Below are 24,352 nucleotides of genomic sequence, written 5' to 3' on the forward strand. Positions count from 1 at the left end.
CCAAAGGATGAAATCACATGTAGTTATGTCATGTGAACGTGGAGGCCAGCGAAAAACAGCTCTGTCGTCTCGACCATTACAACCAATCGAACAGTCAGGGACTTCGACGCTCAACCACTGTCGCACAAAGAGATTCCAATGGGGATGAGCTCTGTCCTGTTGCCAAATAAAGTTTAAAGGTTCCCCCTCTACTAATTGGGGAAAAGCCATTATTTCACGTTAAAAGCGAGAAAACAACAAAGCAGTATTCGCGCATGTGCTTATCTAAAACTGTTTGAGTTACTATTTATACCTATACGACCTTGAACCAACACACTACAACAATGACCATTGTACTATATAATTTTGTAACTGGGGCATTATTTTATGGCCACACATACTGTACTTCATGAAAAAATATAAGAGTTTGTGGTGTGCATTATTACACTGCGATAATGTGTGCAGCAACTCTTGAGATTGTGATTATTCGCGGGAAATATTTCACGGTTAATAATGTGGCCCCCTGGCTGGGCCGCCAAACGGTATTTACATAATTTATCAAAGCACAATCTTCAGGATGGACTCCACAATTCTCTACGTAACTGTGGAAATGTTTCCTGGTTTCTTATATGTTAACAAATGAGCCTGTGGTACGATACTTCTTTAGTAAGGGCCTCGCCTACCTGGGAACACACACGGTGCTCAGAGCTTCAGGAAAAAACAATGCGATTTGAAAACCACAAAAGATACCCGAATGGAGTCTATTAACGAAAGGCATTTGAGAATTAGCCTTAGGCCTATATGTAGTTTGGTTTACGGATTACGTTTTAAACGGTATTTTTAGAAGACTTAAAATGGCTAAAATTCGTGTATTCAGGGTCATTTTTAGGCATAAAACAACCTGTAGAGATTCTTGAAAGCATTTAATGGACTTGCAAAACAACTTTATCTTCATTTTTCGCCATATAATGTTACAGTCACCGCTCAAATTCCACAGTGATCCTATGCATGACGAGAAGACAGCGCGCCAGTTCAGATCCTTGTGCGTAGAGACGATAATGCACTAGAAATACCAGCGAGCTTCGCGCTTATCATCCCGTATCACTTACGAGAGCCCTTACGAGGCTGGCTCCTTAAGAATTATTTTATTTGCCTTAGTCCTTCAGTTAAGTCGAGAAGCAGCACAATAGTAACTGTTTTAGTTCTAGCCTATTGTGAAATCAATTCTCGAAATGCTCGTTATTAATTATGCTTATTTAACTACAAGTTATCGCTATTCAGAGTCTCTTCCCCTGTGATTGTGTAACACAAGCTGAGCACAGCCGCTGGACCTAGAGGTGGACTTGCCCCCGACCAACATCGCATGACTTGCTCCCAGGTTATGACACGCAATACATGCTTTGGTGTATAACGTGTCACACTCCAGACCACCTCTGCCAGCTCAAAATTCGGTCTGAAGTGGACGCACATAAAACACTTGCAAAAAAAATCATTTGGGCGCAGAAATTTATTTAAGTTCCAGAAAAAATTTTACGGTTGACGATTCGTTTACTGTAATAATGTCTCTCGGACACCAAACTGATTTTAACGTATTTTTTATTGATACTGGAAAATTCACAGTCATTATGGTCGCCATGTTACGAACACAAAAAAAAAAGTACATAACCTCTTCACTTATTTCAAAATAAGCAAGTTTACTGATCGCAAGTACCTAAGTCCCGTGGATATGTACGAACTCGGGTACAAGGTCGAAAGACTCCGTCCTTGGAACAATGGCGCGATCACTCGAACATTGCTATGGGCTAACACCTGCGAACTGGGGTGAAAATTTATTGTTAAAAGTTCTAGAAGATTGATAAAAAGGTTGATAATAACAGGTATCACCCGCAAGACAGCCGCTAAATTCTCTATAGGCCCTACTCACATAATTATCTTATTTTGTGAGCCCTCACCCAACGGCGACCTACTAACTAACTAACGAAACAGGCTACGCACCTGCATCTGCCCGACGGAAGTTGCAAGTGCGTATCTCCTTAGCCAATCACAGCACATCCCTTAAGAAACCATAGCAGGATAAAATTTCTGACCCCTCATAATGAGGCGTTTTCGACAAGAGATTTCTTTAAGAAAAAATCATGTGAATTAGTGACATCATTTTTGACCAATCACAAAATACTTTACTAAATTACCAGCCAATACGGGCAGTTAGCAACAGCCGCCCGATGCCTTCCAACTCTTTTTCATCCGGATGCTGAGCTTCTGTCTCTATCATTTTCATCTCACGCCACCGGCTTCACTATTGCATCGTCTTTGAAACAAAGAATCCTGGCGAGAACAAAAAAAAAATATCAAAGAAAACTACGTTATCGTTCTCATTTATGAACCAAGAAACACAAGCAATACTTAAACAAAGCACATAAACAAGAAAAAATAAGATCAAGGGGCTTATTTACAACAAAGTCAGCAAATCGTTAATATAAATAGTAAAGCATGAAATAAAGTAAATTATGATTTTAAAGCATTTAGTAAACACAGGTGACTTTCTTAAAATAAATAAAATGATAATGTTAGCAGCCTTTCACGGCCATTGTCTGAAGTAGCTAGGCTTCTGGGTTGTAGCCGTGTCCTTGGAGAATAATTCACCGACGTTTTGGTCAACATTGCAGTCGCCATCATCAGTAAGTTCCCTGATGGCGACTGCAATGTGGACTGAAACGTCGGTGAATTATTCGCCAAGGACACGGCTTCAACCAAGAAGCCAAGCTACTTTAAATAAAATTATGTTATTTACACTATATCTGCAAACCTAACCAATGTACTGAAAGTGATGGGACAAGAAACTTAATTGATAACTAAACAAGTTAAGCATTGGGGGAGGGCATTAGCCTGGCATGGAGGTCTCTAGTGGCTTCACCACTCCTGCGTAAATGCTCGTTTCTTCGACAGGACCGTCCATAAGAATCTTAATGGCGACATTGCGACTCTTCGTCGGGAGGCAAGCATGCCCTCTCGTGAACAATCCTCTTATTTCCACGGACTGCATTAGCGAAAAGATGCCGGACTGCCTAATGTAAACTGCGGGATTCAGCAACAACATGAATATCGTAAATCATTAGGTGCCCCTGGAATAATGCAACATTTTATCCTTAGTTACATTTACACGATTGAAAATTTCGCGGTATATTTCACCACCCGGAATACCTTCAAACCGCTTTCCATTTACTTGCACTTTCATTAGTAGAGCCACGATATCATCACAGATTTATTGCTTTACCTTGAGGACTAGACAGGTTTCTTGACGAACCTGAGTCAGTTTAAAAAAGGATAAGTGGTTATAAAACATGTGTAACCCGCCAAAAGATGAGACCTTGTTATTAACCAATGGGAGCTCTAAAAAGGCTAATTACTTTTGGGCTAGTTTAGTCCAACCCTGCGTTAAATACATCTACAATTTAATCGTGGGTTGGACATTAATCTATACGCACGAAGACCTTAAGCCAACACGTTTCAATTTGCAATCTGACTTGCAATACCACTTAGGTTTGTAAAAGACGAAAGTCGAGTCTAGCGCAAGTGGCAGCCGATCAAGTGTTCATCAACCAATGGACATTAATAAGGAAATTGCAGCCAATCAAATATTCACCAACCCTCGGGTAACAGTAGGTCAGGGGAGTCCAGAACACGTTTTAGCCGATCAACTGTTCACCATGCTTCGGATATTAATATTAAAGTGGAGTCTAGCACAAGTTGTAGACATCAACTTTCCACCAACCCTCGGATATTAATATGAATGTGGAATCTAACACAAGTTGTAGCCTTCAGTTGTTCACCATCCGTCGTATATTAATATTAATATGGAGTCTAGCACAAATGGCAGCCGATTATCTGTTGACCATCACTTTTGTAATAATAGAACAGTGGAGTTAGCACCTGTGGCAACCAAACAGCTGTTTACAATATCTCGGGTATTAGTTGGCTAGAGGTGTAATGCTTCTCACGCATTTTACAGGATACTTATTTGTCAATAATTATTGAAGTGAAACTTCTTCCGGCGCGTTGAGAATAAAATTTAAAATACTATTTCAAGGCTGAATTTTGATGCAACGTTTTCTTGAAACTTTGTTTTGAAACGTGGCTGACACCAAAGATTTATAAAGTGATATACTTAGTAGTAGATGTTTCACTTCTATCACGTGTTATGAGTTACAAGCGGACCATTTTCTTTTTTTTGTTTTTGTAGACTAGACCTACTCATTTACTGTCAAATTCTACGCAGCATTAACTCGCGCAGTTTGAAAACAAACGTGTAATGTTCGCCGGCACAAGCCACACTCAGCTGTAGACGGAGCTGCGACTGCGGGTGGTCCCGAAGAGGCTCGAGTCTAGGCAACCCTCCTCGTCTGGGACCCGAACCCGCGACCCCGCAGGTCATAAACACACAACCCGGGCGCACAAAGTCCCCTCCCCTCCAATACCTCTAGTGCCTGACGAGACACACGCCCTCCCTGCTTCCCCCCTGGAAAATGGCCAAAATATTTACACTCCGCCGCAAAGGGCGCCCGCTCCTTATTTTACTTTCTGCTGGAGTGACGAGGGTGTTCGGGCCTGCTCGTGTTTCCCCGCCACCCCACACCCCCCACCCCCCGCGTGCAGCTGTGGTCGTGGGCCGATACCGCCTGCTTACAGCAGTCACTTACGGAATTGGCTGCAGGCACATACGTCATTTACTGAAGGAAGCATGCTTATAAATCATATTTTTTTAAAAAAAAAACCCAGAACCCAAGTTTTTTATAAGTCACCTTTCTTACGCCTATGATTTCATTCCAAACAAGCTTATCATCCAGGTCTTCGCTCGCGTAAATATTGTAAAGCTTTGTCAGAAGTATGTAATGAATTCCTAATGTTCTCAAGTAAATCAGTATACCTACCTACGCAATAAAGTGTCAGGTCTATGTAAGGTTTCCTACCTTACGTTACCATTCATTGTTGGCATTTCGTAAGTGCTAACGTGTGCTACTTTGTTATTCCCATTTTTAGTGTATTAGGTTATAATTTTTAACCACGGTGAAAATGTTTATTGATTCAAATTTAGATGGACTAAATATGTTATACTGTAAAATTACATTTATTTTTACTAACTCATACGGTTTATCCTACAGTTTTTTTTTTCCTTTTTGACAAATTTTGCATTAAAATTGTATTCTTAAGCGATATCATGCCTCAATAATAATGTGAGGTCATGCCATTACACTGTATTAGATTTCTAGAGTAAAAGTTTGAAATGGTCATGTTGATTCTGTATTTACAGTCAAAAAAGGTTTTTCGTGAAAAAATAAAAAGTAACAAATAATCGAGTTTTTTATGAGTGATATTTTGTAGATATTAACTCAGCAAGAAATATTTTTTGCAGGTTGTTTTGCGAACGATTTTTAAAATAGTTTGTTTAAATGTGATTTTAAAAGAGGTTATATCAAACCTCCTTCACTAAACAATTGTGATATAATTATAGGTAGCTATCTTATTCTTGCCTTATAACTCAAATGCACTTAATCTTATTAAATAAGTATTTTCTAGCAATCCTTAAATAAAACTGAGAGAAAGCGGTAACTGCGTTTCTCTGCCACCGTAGCGCCACACTCTACACCGCCCAGGACGCCCTAGCGAGCCACGCAATCATGCTATAATGTTCGTCAAATAATAAGAAAAATATATTCTTTAAAAGTATCTACACATTTTTATATAATTTAATTTTTTATCTTCTTGACTAAGATTTTAAAATTATAATTTAATTGATCTTTTTTTAATTTTTGATATGGAAATGTTGAATTTTTACATCATGATTGTATGGTCCCGAAGAGTTTCCCGTACAGACACTTCTTTTTCGTCCGGAGCCCGAACCCGTGACGCTGCAGGTAAAAATCACACAACCACGGTGTACATAACCCCCCTTTTCCAATGGCTGTTACCCCTCCTCCTGACGAGATCGTTCATTTAGGTTTATTGGAAGGCTACGTTATTAACTACGATAATAGGAAGCAATTGAATGGAATGGTGTAAGACGCTGTCATCTATGACTTGGCTGCGTGTTTTCCGTATGATGTACAAGGTCTATAGTGGTAAAGGTTTGCTAAGCTATTAAGCATGCTCAACTCTGACTCTGTGCAAAAAAATATTTTTGGATCATTATTTCACGGCTTTAAGGCTTGGTTAAATGACGCGACTGTGGTGGTTCAGTTGTGGAGCAGACTTACTTTGAGCCAGGGTGCGGTGTATGTGTTTGAAATCCACGTTTCCACGGAAAACCTTTTACCGAACATATTCAGTCAATTTTCACACGAAACAAAAAAAGTCTTTGAACCGCGTGAAACGCCGCTTACAATTAATACATTTATTGTTTGGTTAATATCCAACCGACGACATTAAACAGGCCTAAAAAGGGAATGTTCACACTGCTGTCTCTCAAAAACGATGTAACTGAATATCTGCGAAACCACCTTAGTATTATGCAGTTTACTTAACTACGATTAAATTTCAAGCTAAAGGACTCATAGTTGCAAGCATCACGACTACATACAAGACTGCACGCCAGCTGGCTGACTTGATCATAGAGGCGACCGGGCACTTGATACGCGTTGTTGCGACGCCCTTAGGTATTTCTTGTTCCTGTCCAAATAAATATGGTACTAGTCCAGGCAAACCGTTCCTGTCAGTATGCGAGTACAATGAGATACTTGGGATTAAAAACCGTCACTTGGTTGTTTTTATGTCCTATAGGCACCAATAAATTTCTTTAAATTTTTATCGCACATATATTTTAAAACGTTTTCCGTTGTTCAGAACTTTCAGTGGACGGATTCTTTGCATCAGCGCCGATTAATAAACGTAACAGCAGCGAACGTGTTTGTACATTAAACATGCACATTATATTGAGCAAAAATGATTGCGTAAAGTCCAAAGTAGTTTTAATAGTTGATTAATATATCAACATAAAATACACTTACACTGTCTAAATGCAGTTTAAAAAAATTGTGTAATGATGCAGTTTGAACTGCATCTTTTGACAAACACTAAAATTCTTTGCCTTGAAGTCAAATGTTTCCACTTGATGCGCAGGAGCGCCACGTTGTGTACGTTTTTCGAGATAATACTGAGTATTTGTCACGGAAATTGGCGGATAATGTTATATTTTAATTGAGGTTTGATTCAAGCACAATTTTTTTCTTCAAACCATGGAAAAGATAATCGAAAATTAATAATAATCGTACTTTATCTTGTTTTATTATCCTTATTAATGCGCGCAGTTAATGCTTGGAAGCTGTTCAGGGAACGGTTTACAAACAACTTTAACTATATTGGAGGTACTGGGACAACACAGTGCACAAATGCCCAGGTGAGATTCCCAACCGAGCATAACTGCGAACGCTGTTTTTGAGGTGATGCAGTTGTTTTCACGAGGATGTACGAACTGACAGATGTCGTGGATATTTGCAGAATTAAGTGGGCAGTGAGTGGAGACAGTGTGTTGCGGCTGTGACGTGGCGGCGGGTGTGTGCGCAGGTTGTTCGGGACCAAGTGCGACAAGTGCGGCCTGAGCTTCAGCAAGAACGACTTCGTGATGCGCGCCAAGACGAAGATCTACCACATCGAGTGCTTCCGCTGCAGCGCGTGCGAGCGGCAGCTGATCCCGGGCGACGAGTTCGCGCTGCGCGAGGACGGCCTGTTCTGCAAGGAGGACCACGAGGTGCTGGAGAAGGCCACCAACAGCGAGAACAACAACAACACCACCAACGTCAACAACAACACCAGCCACAACAACAACGAGGGCTCCAACTCGGGTGAGCGCCCTACCTGCAACACATCTCATTGCACATCAGTTCATAATGCTGCAATATTTAACTGTTACTGAAAGACTTTTTTTCTAATAAACTAGTCATTTTTATCGGTTTTTATCATCTAAATTAAAGACAAATTTTTGTTAGTACTAGCTTATACTTAAACACTATATTTTTAATTATATCCTTCTTAAATCAAAACCATATATATCTTAGTTTCTCAGATTTTCGGGGAACACTAATATTCTATTGATCAGTGAATGATAAACTAAAAATTAAAGTGTTTGTAAACGAAGGCTTCATGAGAACGGGTAATTCAAAACTGTATACCACACTATTCCATGCCTTCATTACATGCTTTAAGTTCATTAAAAAAAACAATAAATAAGGACTTGTTTGGAAAAAAAGTCTTAGATAAACAATTAAAGATGGTTGATTTATGAATATAATTAAAACCATGTGCAAAAAAATCATTAGAAGCAAAGGCTCGGTCTCACACGCGCTGTTTGTTATTTCGTTTTATTGACATTGCTGTTATTTGAGGCCCATTTTCGTTCATTTATCTGGATAGCCCTCTTGAATTTTTGTTTCGTTCCAAATCTTGTCATCAGATGTTAAGTACTTGATAGCCTACAATAGAGGCAAACAATTCAGAAAGTGTTCGTAATTACGATCTCGATGTGTAACATTTTTCATCTGGCAGGTAACGTTTAGTAAAATAAGTGGCAAAGAAAGACCGACTGAAAAAAATGTAAAAGTGTTATCTCGATAAGTTAACACGAATAAAAATATAAAGAATGAGCAAAAACCCAACATGTGGCGTAAGAACAAGACTGAGCATTAAGAATGGACTGCAATCAACACACGACTTTAAACAACGGTATTTAATGGCGAACACGAAACAAGCAAAGAGGCCTGGTTTCAATGGACTTACGTTTAACCACGCTCCTTTGTTTATTTTGATGTTTTACATTTGCGAGAGTTTAATGATGATGTAATTGGTGTAATGCTAATATAAATGTTCTAACTTACAAAATAACCACAGTAACACAGAAAATTTTAATTTAAAGGTGGAAATAGGTTTTTCCTTTTTTATAAAGTGCACCGTATCTAATGTTTATTCCTTATCTGTAATTTTTGGAAAACGTGAGAACATTAACAAAATAAAATAACATTTGGTAGACCAGTCAATACACGTATTTACTTATTCATTAACAAAAATCTCACGTAACATTTAGAGCTTCTGATGGGTTAAAAAAGTTACTCAGTATAGGTATTAGTAATAACATAGTATTGTGTCAGAGTTGACCAGTCTATAGGAAACCCTACTTATTAGTAATACCGCGGTAGTGTAAATGATTATCGCAATGTACGATTATAGCTACTCAGATTGTATTAAATGAAGTTTAACTGTTATGTATAATACTTTGTTGTGCTTGTGCAATGCTTTAACTGTGTCTGGACCTTAGGTGGAAACCTACCAATCTACTCCGTGGGTATTTCGAATTCCCGCGATCGCAACAACGTATTGCGATATACCAGTAGGGTTGTATTAGTACAAGATCCCGACTGAGGTTAACCTTTACCCATCTGTTTACCAAATGAAAAATACTTTTTAGTGATGATAATATATGAACAAACATATCGCGAATAGGTTGCCTGATTAAATTAACTCATTCAACACTTTGTCAAATTTAATGTAATAAATATTTTCTTAACTTCTTCACTTATTTGCTAACCAAACAAAATCAATATTGATTGAGAGAACGAAGCATAAGGAACAAGAAAAGTTGGGTAGTATATCTTTGTCTGGTCGCTACTACAGGGTTGTCAGGTATGAAGAGGTGAGTTGATACTACATATATATAGTATTAACACTCATCTGTTTTCTTATTGGATTATATATGAAAATAAAGATAATTTTATTAAGAACACGATGGTATTAGGTTGTCTAAGTAAATTCAGTTAAGACTCGTGGTTGTCGCAATTCAAAACAGTGCGTGACAGAGAAACATTGCACGGACTATTCAGTGCGACAGACAAGGACGCAGCATAGCAGCTGCTCGTGACGTAAGTACAGGTGTAAAGAAGCGTGCACATGACATTGAATAATTTTTGTATTTAAACAATGATGCCACATTTGTATAATAAGTTAGAATATGTTCACACTAAAGTAATGTGTTATTTATTTTATTTTTTCAGTTTTTTGCATCTATTTACTATACTGCCTTTTTTAATAAGTGAAAATTTATATTATAAGTATTTATTATTTATATATTACTCATATATTATTTCTCACAAATTATGTAGTTATATATTTTTATATTTTAACTAGCCAAAAAATGCATTATATTATATATCATAAATTGAATTGTAAGTTGGGTCAGTTACTCCAAAATGATTCTCAGTAGGGTTGATTTTTTCTGATTACATGGATAAAATTTAATAAATATAATGTGCACGCTTCTTTACGCTTGTACTTACGTACTTACGTCACGAGCAGCTGCTACGCTGCGTCCTTGTTTATCGCACTGAATAGTACGTGCAATGTTTCTCTGTCACGCACTGTTTTGAATTGCGACAACCACGAGTCTTAACTGAATTTACTTAGACAACCTAATACCATCGTGTTCTTAATAAAATTATCTTTATTTTCATATATAATCCAATAAGAAAACAGATGAGTGTTAATACTATATATATGTAGTATCAACTCACCTCTTCATACCTGACAACCCTGTAGTAGCGACCAGACAAAGATATACTACCCAACTTTTCTTGTTCCTTATTCTTCGTACTCTTAATAAATATTGATTTCGTTTGTTTGAAAATAAGTGAAGAAGTTAAAAACATTTATTACATTAATTTTAACTAAGGGTAGCCCGGAACTTAATTTAATCAGGCAACCTATTCGTGATATGTTTGTTCATATATTATGATCACTAAAATAAATTTTCCATTTGGTAAACAGATAGATGAAGGTCGGAATCTTAGTCTAAACTTACATATTAAATGTAAATTGGTATTTAAATGTATATTTTTACATCGTAAAAATGTTTTTTAACGTCTTCAGAGTGCCGTGTAGGAGAAACAAAACAGTGAATATGAATATGAAATGATATTAACCTTATTAATTCTCTTGCAATGAAAATGTGCACTTTAAACAAACTAATAGCAACAGGACTATTTGAAACGTTATTGGCATAAGATATGTAGATCGGCGCTCCTGTTACAGAGGCGAAGATGCATTCGGTGCAAGCTTGCAGGTGGACCTTGTGGCCTTGCTCGCAAGTACAAGGTCACCCGGGACTGTTATTGGCTCTTCACCTGTCATCTAGGTTATTGAATTGTCATGCCAGTATTAATCTAGGACGACTTTTTCAGATGTCCCTATGTAAACACATAGCAGTGTGTGTGTGTTCTGCAGCATATTGTACCCCTAGATAGGCATTTGTAATATTTGTAAAAATTCAGGTAGGTATGCAGGCCTAAATATACATAGTTATTATTTTTAGTATAAATAAATTTTCTGCGATTCTACAGTTGGGTGACATGCACAAAATTGCATATATAACCTCATTTTCGAAATACTTCATAAAAATCTGTAATTATTAGCGTGTTTTTTTTTTCATGATTTGAATTGTTGTCATGATATATCTATGAATGAATGTTTATAAATGACTAAGAAATAATAAAGTGTTAATTATTTTCTTACTTTAAAGACTTATTAATAATTCAAAATTAGCATGTCGTTTATAGTGTTGAGTTAACCGCTTGAATGAGACTTTTGCTGTCAAACGTTTTACAGTAGGGAATTTATTTATACATATCCGAAAAGAATGTTCCAAAAATTTTAGGAAGTTCATTTTTATGATGTCTTTTGAAGGCAAAACATTTAGAGAATTTAAAAATGGAATGTTATAGTAAACGACCAATTGCAAAACAATAATCAGATAGGGGAGAAATGATGTTTAGTTAAAATAGCACACAAAATGCAAACTGTGCAGTTAGTTTTTTTTTTTTTTTGCAATTAACATTCACACGCAGTCACCGAAGCTATCGTGTGTGGCGCTGGTTGAGCGATGAACTAATTACAAGTACCTGTGCTTGTTGCGTACAGGGGGTTAAGTCACAGATGGTTAAAATACATAGTGATATTGAATTATTTACTTTTAAAATTTATAGGTGAGATTAGAGACATTATTTTAAAACAATGAGTTTCCAAAGATCTAAAGCAGTTAATAAAGCTAAAAATAAACTGACTTCAAGAAACCTGATAATTTTAAATCGCGATTTTCATAAAACTATGATTTTGGACTTAACCCCTTCTACGCAACAAGCACAAGTAGCCTATATAAAACGCAGCAAGCTCTGATGTAAGGGAGAGGCAGGGCACGTGAGTGTCGTATCCTCCCTGGGGGAAACCACACAGTCTTCAGGATACACGGTCAACGAGGTGTCTGTTTATTTTTCTTTGTCGACGTAATCGGCCGCGACAGCGCCGGGCCGCGAGGCGTTTCGGGCGTCTGAGCACGGCCAGCCATCGACAGGAGAGCCGTGGCCGATAAGCGGTAGCAGGGCAGCGGTAGGGGAAGGGGGAGGGGTGACGGTTGAAAGGGCGGCTCCGCTCTGAGGCACAGAACAAACACCTGGAAGGAAGGAGGGGGGGACGGGGCGGTCTCCAAACAGAATAGTTGTGGTCGATTAGATAGCGCGGCCACAGCGCACCGCGCCGCTATCTCCGACGACGAAGGCAAATACATGGTCTCCCCCCCACCCTGAATTCACATGCCCAACTATTCCTCCTCCGACCCAACCACGAGGCAAGCTTTTCAACACACCGCCAAGATTCACTCCCCCTACCCCCTACCTTCACCCTGCCACTACCTCATAGAGGTTCTTAGGAGTTAGTGTAGCCAATCCGTGGCATTTCTAGCCGAGCAAAACTCTCGCTGATCTTTTAATATGACCTCTTTTTTTGGAGTTGCAAAGACTTTTAACACAGCAACGTAATAAGGCCAAGATGGGAAAAAATATAACTATCGAAAGAGATTAAACACTAATATTTTTATGTCTTGAAAATCTTTGGCAATACGTTTTAAAATTTAACGAGTGCAGGGACATATGAAGATTTTTTTTATTCGTATCCTGTTGTTGGCCTTATTTACTGAAAAAAGAAATCTTAATATTATACAAAGGATTATGTTGATCTTAATAGTCATCGTTACACGTTACTGTCTCCGCGATGCTACAAAAATAGGTGCAAAAAAATTAAAGTTCGATGTTTCATCGAGTATGCTCAGTTTAGGAAAGTGTGGGAGCCTTGCTGAGTGTCAGGCGACGGCAAGTCAGTACGGCCCTGGCCCGGAGGAGGGGACGCAGGCAGTGTACTCGCGCGGTGCGGCCAGGTCCGCGCATTGTTCCTGCCCTGCTGGGGTCCGGCGAGCGAAGAAGCATCCTCGTCGCTCTCCGACGGCAGGGACACACCAGGTCAAAATAATTTTTTGCGTCAAAATTAAGCCACGCGCTACCACTACTCTCGAGAGAACGACGGAACATAAATTTCTTTACCAATGAACACACAGCAGAGCGCAGTTGAAAACAAAGGGAGGTCTGCGTAGACCTTGTGAGTGGGGGAACGTGAGTTAACGTAATAAATAAGCATTCCAAATTGTAATCCTTTTCTACAAAAAAATTTACCACCATCAACGATAATTAGTACAAGGCTAGCCTTCTTCATAATCATTTTACCACATTAATGTGATATCAAATATAAATAAAAACTTTATTTTACAAAGGATATTTCAAAATACGTTGCTAAAATATAAATTTATAAACAACCAAATAATACAACATAGCTTTCAGATATTAAATCAAATGGCAGCCTCAAACTATACTAAAATTCTAATAAATTTCTGAAAATACATATTTAACCGGGTACCCCATAAAAATTTTTAAAAAATTAAAAGTTACTATAAATTCTTTCTGATTATCTACTCGTAATATAATGCCTATAAATAAGCCATATTTATATCAAAGTACATGTCACTTAAAATTTGCGAATTTCCTAAATTACAGTTTATCATAGCTGGGTAAAAATACGGTTCACATAGTTCAGCACTAAACATTTAATCTTGACGTTGAATCGTAACCATGTATCAAAGTCATATCACCAATAAACTTTTGCCTAAAGGCAAAGTTCACTCAAATCAGTAACGGCCTTATTCATTTAAAATTCACCCGCTTTGCCACCTGCTGGCTCCCAACTGGTCGTTCATATTCCCGCGCCATCAGTACTTTCAAATTGCAAATACTCTGCGGCGAATTCATTCAAGACTTCGAATAGTAGTATTAAATTGCAAAACCAATATTACTCCTCCATGCGTTCCGGACAGTCATTGGGTCCACAGTGGCGTAGCAAGGATTTGTGTATGGGGGGGTGTTAAGAAGCATGCCCCCCCCCCCGTTTTAAAGCGGGGGGTCCGGGGGTCCTCCCCCGGGAAAATTTGGATTTTAAGGTGTAAAATAGTGCTATTTTAGCAGTTTTCGGTATTTAAATTTAAATATTGTAATGGTAAGAATTTTATAAATTTTTAATATGAAATTTGTTTGAGTGATGAATAAGAAATTTAATTAAAGATTTAATGCTAGGGGCGGCCTTGAACTCCTAAACCCCCCCCCCCCCCACCCTGGCTACGCCGCTGGGTCCACCTCGAAGCCGACACCAGACTCTAACATCAAAAGTTCAACTTACAGGTTGTCTCCGTACGGCAACTGCACGAGCCTACAAGCTTGCACGGCTCTTTCCGAAACACTTGCTTGTTTCCTTAAGCCATTATCACGCGCAAATGGCCGCACAGAGTTGCACAGCTGTCCCGCTTCCAGCGGAACACAAACGTAGCCGTAACAAATACCTACAGTATGTCCATAAAATAATATCACATTTATAAATTTTTTACTGTATCAACTGCAAGCGTTGCAGTGTTTTGGTTCAAGGTCAAAATTAAAAAGTAACTCAAACATTTTTTTTAGATAAGCCTTGCAGCGCCACCTACGCAAAATGGCGACTCCGGAGCGTAAAGCGTTTTGTGTTCTGCAATTTGCTAAGAGTGAATCTGTAATTTCAGTTCAACGAGCGTTTCGTTTGTACAAGATTGGTTGAACGTCGAAGTCCTTGACCGTTGGTTTGCTCGTAATGGTCGAGCGGTCGAGACGACAGAAAGAGCTCTTTTTCGCTGGCCTCCAAGTTCACCTGACGTAACGCCATGCCATTGTTTCCTTTGGGGCTTTATAAAAGATCGTGGCTACGTTCCACCGCTTCCTAATGATATGCCAGAGTTAAGACACAGAACTGAAGAGGCTATTGCTTCCATTACCCCGGTCTTGTTGACCAAAGTGTGGGAAGAATTGGACCTTAGGTTGGACTTGTGCCGTATAACTAAAGGTGCACACATTGAACATTTGTAAGAAATCCATGTTAGTTTACCGTTAGTTTAATGTATGATATGTTGTAAATAATCTAAATGAATCTGGTATAATATACCATTGAAACTGTGACCTCCTTTCATGGACACTGTGTATTCTTCGCGCGAACACCCACACTGTCCGACGCCAGATCGCTGTCTCGCCTGGTCCCTCGCAGTCCACACTCCCGGCTGACACTAGCACCATCTAGTGAATAATCTGGCAACCAAGTTTAACCCCGCACACACGCTAACGCGTGCTTCTCCTGGGTCACTCAGTATTTACCTTTTTGTGACGTAAAATTTTAATAATTCAAAAAGTTATTTTAATAACTTACACATAACTCAAACCTTGCCTTTAATATTAAAGAGACTGCCATTTGCAAATAAAATTCATTTTTACCTACCTATGGTTAGGGCTGCTTAGTACAGAAATGAACTGAAAATTGATACTAAAATTGATTAAACAAAGCATTCAACAAGGCAATTTAAGTTAGTTCAAGACAAGTAAATATTAAATCATATGAGAAAGAATAATATTAATGTTTGGAGATGGAATTTGAAATATCACAAAATTACATAAACACTTTCGAAATAAACATTTACATGCACAATACACTAAGTTGAGTACATACCGTTCGATGATACATAAAATTGGTCAATAAATTAATCAAAGGATATATCGACGATTTTGTTCGATGCTGTTCAAACGTCACGTACAATAGGATGTGTCGCAGTACAAGCTGAGATGAAACACGATGGAAGAAAGTGGTATCGTCAGCAGCAGTCGTCGGGCGTGTTCTTTGCATTGCAGACTTGTTCCAGACGATCGCGGCGACTTCTCTTCAAAGACAATTGTAGTAACATCTCTTGTAGAACGTAGTTAAATTGGTGTAATTCAAAGTTTATCAGTTACTTCTCGAAGTTCCCCGTCGAATTTGAATTAAAAGTTTTTGTAGCTCAACTTCTTAAAACGTAGTTAGTTGACTAACTTCAACATATCTGGAGTTCTAGCTAGTTTCATATATCACATCGTAGCAAACTATAATTGTGTTTCACAATTTCTTGATGTGCAGTCATATTTAATAATGTAGTCAGTATTTTTGAATAATATTTTATTTAATTACCTCAGTGTCTTATTAACAGTAATTCATTTTCATTACCCTTCTGATATCATAAAACGTTCTACCATTAATAAAAGTTTCTTACAATAAATAATTCCAATCAACAGATTTTCTTTTTCCTTTACATCATAAATGCAAAGCACTATTGCATAGAGCAATTAATATAAATTTTATTTTACAAAGAATTATCATTTATGGTTGGGAGAAACAAAATAAAATATTCAATTATGTAAAATGTAATATCACATTACGTTGCCTCAAAATAGTGTTTCATCATTTTACATGTACATCTAGAGCTCATAAAAAATAATGCTATTTTTTATTAAATACAATTTGTTTTCAATTTATTTTTAATCAAACAATTCTTTTAGGATCCACTTGAACTAGAGAACCAGTGACATTCGTTAACTGCCGCTGCTGTAGTTTTCCCGACTGGTGTTTACATGATCCGTAACTTCTGCAGGTCTACGACTGGCTCGAGATAAACCGACGCTCAGATACACAGGGACGCCAACTTTCAAATTTCCGACGACTTGCCAGTCCTCCTGTTGCAGCAACTGCATAAACAGTCCAAGAATTGCTAACTTAGAGGACTTCTGACGTATTTCAGTTTAATTTAAAAATACAAAAATATAAATAAAGTAACGTCCTATTTAACAATTTAACAGCATAGACTGTCAAAAAATGGCCGACTTAGAGGATGTCTCACGTATTTAAGTTCAATTAAAAAATACAAATTGTCTATAGTAAGCTACGTCCTATTTAACAATTTATGATACCCAAAAAGTGTAAAAAAATTTTCAGTGCATTAATGCTTGAGAAATTTTATCTATAATACTTTAAAACATAATTTTCAGATTTTGTTCTCAGCAGTACATAAAGCGTATTCCTATCTTGATGAAATATCAATTGTCTGATTTGCACCTTCTTTTACAAGCATAAGAAGGTTCTGACGATAAAGCAGACGGAACATAACCACAAACATTTTATTTGTTTATCTTGGAGCCTTGGATGATGACTGAAATATTTTTATTGCTATTTTAAGGTACATTAGTCAACCAAATCGTTCGCGTGATAGTTATTTTAATCACACAAATAGCTCCGCCTCATCTAGCTTGTGTTGGAGATGACAACCTTGCACTTTCATGTCACGAACCACACAGCAGATTTGTCTAACAATGTGGCTCCAGTAACCAAATATTGGGCGCTGTTTATTTTCATCTGCCAAAGAGCGTCGTTATTAAGTTTAATATAAAAATTTTGTCTTTGAATACAACCCGACCAAAAACAATGAGTAAATTGTAGTAAGTATTTTAAATAATCATAATTTTTATTGGTGGATAAAAACGTATTTAAAATGTAATAAGTGGACTGAGCATGATAGTAAAAAAATCACTTTTGTCATAACTTTTTTTCTTTTATGTTTTAAGGAAATAATGTGAGATTCGTGAGTCACTTGCGTCCCATGATGTATGGCCTACGAAAATGTTAAAAATTTTGTCACAAAAAAACTCATAGGATCTACTCAGCTCTACACCAGAAGGTAAAAAGAATATTCGATGAGTATAACGACAATTTTTTTTTTTTTAAATCGTTTAGTTAACCGTGAACGTGGGCCATTTGGCAGTCGAACCCAGAACCGCCGTCTCTCGGCAGTCTGCACTCGTTGCTGTGGGAAACGCCCCCCCCCCTCCCCCTTCCCGGACGTCACGTGGTTACAGTCGGGCCTTAGCGCGCCGCGTCCGCACGGCTTTTAACGAGATTAAAGTGCTGGTTGCCCCCGCCCCTTCCCCGGCAGCGCACCTCGCGCTGTAGTCGCATCTCGACAGTGACGACTAATCGATACCTCGTCCGAGCTCGCCGCAGCCCAACCCACGTTTCGGCGTAGCATCTGCGGCCGCACATTCCCTCGCGCAAGGCTGGCAGGCCTGAGCGCGGGCGGCTCTTATCGCTGTGGGGGAGAAACTGTCGTAGTTAGAGACCGGAAAAGTTCGCGAATTCATTTCGCGATAGGCTAAAATATAAATAGTTATACCTCGGTGCTGCCTATGCTATTGGCTCACAACTCACCTGGAGGACTCTGGGCCAATGAGAAACGCCCGACCTAAGCTTTATCGAATCACAGGCTGCTACGTTGGGACGCCTCACATACGTTGGGACGCCTCACAAGACAGCAGCCAATGAGTGGGTGACATTTGACCAAGCGTATGTAGAACTATGGAGTTCATCCTGCAGGTAATTGAACCCGCGAAGTTTTCTGGTCCCTAGTCATAGTTTTTTGAAGTAGTTAGGGCCCACCCGTTAGATAGTAGCATTCATAATATATTACAAACATAGCGATATTGATTGTGAGAACTAATACATATGCTATTATAAGGCAAACAAACCAGTGAAAATTAATTCACTTTATTTTGGTAGCCATATATTTAATGGTGTGGCGTACCATAAATTTTACTTCTTCTTCTAAATATATAGAACATAGGTACCTACTTTTTTTTAATTACGAAACAGCATTAGGTGTTTCTCGCATAGTTTAAATATCTGTTTCTAAGTAATCAAGTAGTAAATTAACAATTTAAACCTAACAACACGTGTTTCAGTTTCCACTGTAAGAGTCACACGTCTATATCTCCCTCCTTGTTATATGGCACCGACAAGGAAGTTTTTGCCAATCAAATGCAGAAAAACACACACGATGATTCACAAGAGCTTGTTTTACTTTGGGAAACAAAACCAAATATTTACTTCCTTCTTTACTTACATATCTATGTAAGTTAAATCTCCCTGCTAAAAAATAACATTTTCTTGCAGAAAACGGAACTGCGAACAGGACGTTAAAGATGTAAACTTAACATGTAATCATCTTATGACAATCGTACCTGTCCTCAACAGATAACCATGCGGAATATTACTTAACACATCTTGCTTCAGCGCCTATTCTGACAAAGAATTCAGACTAGAAGATTCATTACCAAACGTTTTGGTGACCGAAAAATAAAATACTTAGTAACGAATTTAAAGTGTTTAGGTAAGCTGATCAACATCTATTGGCTGTTCGGCTCGAAAATCAGTTAGAATTAAATGTTTTTTATTTGTTCTATTTGTTTATATTGTTGTTTAATTGTCAGTACGAATTGAACACATTTTGTAAGGTGCTTATCTATGTTTGAATCTTTAAATGCCTATCCATACTTTGCGCATGTAATTAATTTTGTAAATCCTACTAAGGGTGCTCTGTACCTGAGGTAGGCTCAAGGGACCTAAGGGTGGCATTGGCCTGCTGGCTGGACGCCTCGTCGCCTCTATGCGCGAGGCACCGACGAGGCCTTCAGTAAGCCACGAGTCTTGGCGCGCGCATTTTGGTTCCCCCCTGACTTTCCACTGAACACTAGATACTGCACGTGAAGACAGACTGGGACAAACTCGTAAGATTTTAATAATCGTTCATCAGATGAGAAAAGTTTGTCTGGATCAAAATTTAAGAGCTTATACTTCTCAACATAATACATCTGTACACGTAGCAATGTATATAGGTACATTTTTTAAATTCTGGATGGTAAATTAGAATACCGAGATTATCCTCTTCTTATTTATAATAGCCTACTATAACACTTTAGACAGCCTATAAGGGAAAAAATTTAATAAACCATGTAACATTTCACGTCTCCCCCATTTTTTTTAGTAGGATAGATATATCGCAAGGGAGGAGGAGAAACGAAATAGATTCAGTCTTCAAGAATTGAGCTATGTAATGTCTAGTAGGCCTACACTGTAAAAAAATTATTTAATTTCACGCAAACTGTACGTGGCGCAACCGACGTTTGTGTGATTTTACTCCTAAATGTGTTGGGGTTATTAAATGCCATGCTGAAGTAAAAATAGTATAAAAAATGTAAAATTTACATTGTTATGTTTTTGTAAATATGTGATAGTTCTTGCTGTGTTTTTACACTTTGATACATGAATTTACATTTGCATTCATGTGTATACTTACCAAGGATATCAAATTTACTGCATTCGTGAGTAAATTTACATTCACAATGAACATTTTAATTTGTACTATCTTCAAAACCAATTTTTTAGCTTAATTATAGATGTTAGTTAATCATGTATATTTAAGAACGATATTTTTTGTCACCTTTAATATTTCAAGTAAAAACTTCCAAAAAGCCACATTAATTAGCAAAGTATTGAACCAATTCCGTATGATTGATTTTTATTTTAGTATCTTAGCTTCTAGTCTATCGTGCACATTATTAAATTATTAAGTTATGTGAATAATTCATCGTAACCTAATGTAAATTATAATGAGTTTTTAAAGTATAATTATATATTGATTTTTTTTGCAATTCCTTTGTATTTATATATTTAATTCGACAAATAGGCCTATTGTGAACTTTTATAAACATTAATGTGTTTATTTACAAGATTAGTACACCGACAATAACAGACCACTAATTTAACACTTGTTGTATGTGTGATTTCATGTATACATCAAAATGTGTAATTTGACATGTTAGTTATTGTAATAACAGATTAGACCTACAGTTGTAAATCATATTTTTTTTTTAGAAACATTTGTTGAAAATTATACCAACTTTAGATACTAGATTTTCATAATTACATGACAAAAATGTAAAATTAATAACCCTTTTTGTAAATGTAACCGTACATTTTTTTTTACATTATACGTTAAACACATTTTCTCTGTCCAAATACAACTTCACAATTTTTTATTCGATAAAAAACAGTTTTCTGCGGCATTACAATGGACGACTTGAAATGGGGCGGAGCCAAGCAATACCTACAGGTAACGGCCGGTCGAAGCGCCACTGTCAACTGTGGGACACAAAATGTAAACAAACCGCCACTGATAGTGGAATAAGCTATGTTGATAGATGAGGCTTAAAAAAGCGTAAAGTTTTCACGTTTCTACGTAATATAACGATGTGTGGATAGCGACACGCGGTAAGGACGTGTTTGTGAAAGCTATTGCTATCCACGGCAGGGTAAGAAACGAAACGAAGGCCATATTTATTAATATTCTTGGAGAGGAGAAAATCTAATGGTTTTTAAATCCCTCGGGCATACTATGCGTTAAAGCAGAACACATGCCTATATTTGATGTACGTTATGAGTGAAAGTGTTGCGGTGTTTGTGTTGATTATATAGAAACTGTTGTTAACTGCAAAATAAATCGCCCGTAAATATTTCAGAAAACCCGTATGCCTTCTACAATGAAATATCGTTAAAAATAAAATAAATGGTGTTTTATTCTAAAGTAGCTACATATTATTAATGATAAAATCTATTTATATGGCTTGAAGAACTCCCGTCCCACATACTAGGTAGGTATTTGAATGTAATTTTAACTCTCGTACCTTGGATTTATGTAGGCCTATTTACTTCTTCACTTACATAGCGTTAGCTTCTGATTGTTGTATCAAAAATGTTGCCTGCTTGAATTCTATTTATTGAGTTACTACAAAATATAGATTTTTTTACTCCCTGTCCATTAGTAATTTGCCAGCACTCGCATAATTTTATAAGGTAATTCAAGAGAGTCATAGCCTTTTCTTGAGAGTAAAAAAGTATGTACAAAAGACGGAATAGGTATTTGAGTTTATCTAATGTTCTTGGATTTCCTCCAAAAAAAACTGCGTTACGAAATCCCTACTCATTCTGAAATACTTAATAGTGTGAAGAACAATAAAGTCCACGGAAATGGTGAGGTAAAAACATTAAAAACGAGAAAAATATAAAAAAAATAATAATAATAAATATTGTAACATTGAATTCAGAAAAAAAAAAAAACATGTTCCCATTTAATTCTAAGTTTTACTCTGCAGGTGTCAACGTATACAATTTTCACGAATTAGCTGTGAATTTATATTATCTAGAAAAATGAATACCTAAAAACCTTAAAAACTTATTTGCTACACTGGTTTTTGTTTATTGCCGAGTTGTATTATATCTAATTCGTTAGTATCACGACATCGTGACGTCAGAGGGCTGGTACCTCAAGTCGTCCATTGCATGACACATTGTTTACATTAGTTTATATTTGACGGCTTTATTGGCAGTAGTTCGTAAGCTTTTGCTTGCTTGCTTGTTTGGAAGGGCCTCTAAGGCGATAATGGTCCGAAACCACTCGATACTGTCTCGGTGCTCATGACCTTATGTCTTACTACTGTTAGGACTCTCGCACCATGAGCACGATGCCGTATAGCCTTCACGACAGATAACAAAATATACAAATCTTTTTTCTTACATTAAAAGTTAAACTTTTTACATTTCCAAAAAAATCTTTCTCTGTAGTAAAACATAGTTAATGCAGTCAAATTCCCTCCCCCTCCCACCTTGTTTTAAAGAGAGATAACAAGGTCTTAAAATTAGAGCAAAGTTAGTAATTGTCGCTAAGAACACAAGTTAATTTAAATATTATAAACTGCATTTAAATGACTAATAACAAAAGTTTGACAATATGTAGGTAGGGATGCCATGCCACAATCCTCATGCATTCCTGTTGTGAGGTCTGAAAGCACACAAGACATTATCATTAGGCACCTTAATTAACATTAAAATATTACATTCGTTAAGAAATTATCAGGGGTTTGATTAGAAAGTTACGAGCTTTTACAATGAAATATTTACAGCCGACGAACAATGTTAATAATATGATTGAAATAATAATTAAAGTCAGCTTGAATTTAAAATTTAAAAAGCTTTAATTAAAAAAATACCACAAAAGAAACTTAAATATGGTAAAAGATGTATTTTACAATAAATACTCAATTGCACAAAGAATATTAATGATTGCTTTAGCGGCTACACTAAGTTGCAGAAACTATGCACGGTAGAGAAAAATACGTTAGTTAAAGTCCACGGCCAGAGCCGCCACCAGACAGCCGTCACTCGCCTCAAAGGGACACTCGTTTGCAGAGAAGATCTGCTCCGCAGCTCGCCCGGCGAGTATCGCCGACTCGCTCTGGCGCTGTCCCTCCCCCGGCACCCCGTCACCCCACTCTCTGGAGCGGGCGGGTCCTCCCAACCCCTTCTCCATTTCAACTGCTGCAGTTCCTGGGCCAGGGGCGTCACAGCACTGTCCGCCAATGTCCGCTCAAATCCTTCTCACGATACTCGTAAACCCTCAGCAAATACGAGGCGTGTTCGGAAAGTAAGTTTCTTCCTGCAAAACTAAAAACCAAAAATTATTTTCAAATGAAAAAATATGTTAATATTTGGCTACATAATTTAACTGATGAAGAGATGGCTTTAGTATTTAAGTAAGTTTTATATATTGTTATAACTTTGTACCTGTAGTTTACTTAAATACTAATTTTTATTTAATTGAATTTTCATTTATTCATGTAACAATGATATAATTTATACTTTTTTGTTTATACATAATATTGAATTTTAATAATTTGCTCTTTTTAACTTTCATATTTATATAACTAATGTAATATTTTATATATTTATTTTTCATCTATTATACATTTACAAATGTTTACAATCGTCAAAATACCGCATGTAATTTAAAGTGACTAGATGCACTCACATACAAGCTTGCTTTCGTGAGTGCTAAATTTCCTGGTTAATTAAGTGAATATTGTCAACAAAGTGTAAAAAAAATGGGAAATAAATTATTTTTATTATTATTATATTATTATTAAGTACCACTTTGTCATTATAAAAAAATAAACTAATGAAAAAATATTTTTAATGGAAAGTTTAAGCTTACTACATATCTACATCACATTTTCACATAGTCGCCATTCAGTTCGAAGCACTTTTTGACGTGATAACGTCTTATAAATCGATGAACGCCGGCTGCACGCATGAAAAATTGTGTCACGTTCCACCTGAGCCGAGCGTGCAAGAACCGGCCAACCACCGTGCGAGAAAATATTCTATAATATCAAACAGGTTATGGCGAGCTTGTTAACTAATT

General features: G+C 37.2%; 1 protein-coding gene across 1 annotated transcript in view; it reads left to right on the forward strand.

Annotated features, from left to right (window-relative positions):
• The window catches only part of LOC134541546 (LIM/homeobox protein LMX-1.2), a 353,649-nt gene that overhangs the window by 174,791 nt on the left and 154,506 nt on the right, over positions 1-24,352 (forward strand). Inside the window, exon 8 of the mRNA XM_063385060.1 lies at positions 7,537-7,814. Within this exon, the coding sequence (XP_063241130.1) occupies positions 7,537-7,814 (278 nt within the window). The remainder of the gene's footprint in view (positions 1-7,536; positions 7,815-24,352) is intronic.

The sequence above is a fragment of the Bacillus rossius genome (assembly GCF_032445375.1).
Source record: "Bacillus rossius redtenbacheri isolate Brsri chromosome 4 unlocalized genomic scaffold, Brsri_v3 Brsri_v3_scf4_1, whole genome shotgun sequence".
NCBI classification, from domain to species: Eukaryota; Metazoa; Arthropoda; class Insecta; order Phasmatodea; family Bacillidae; genus Bacillus; species Bacillus rossius.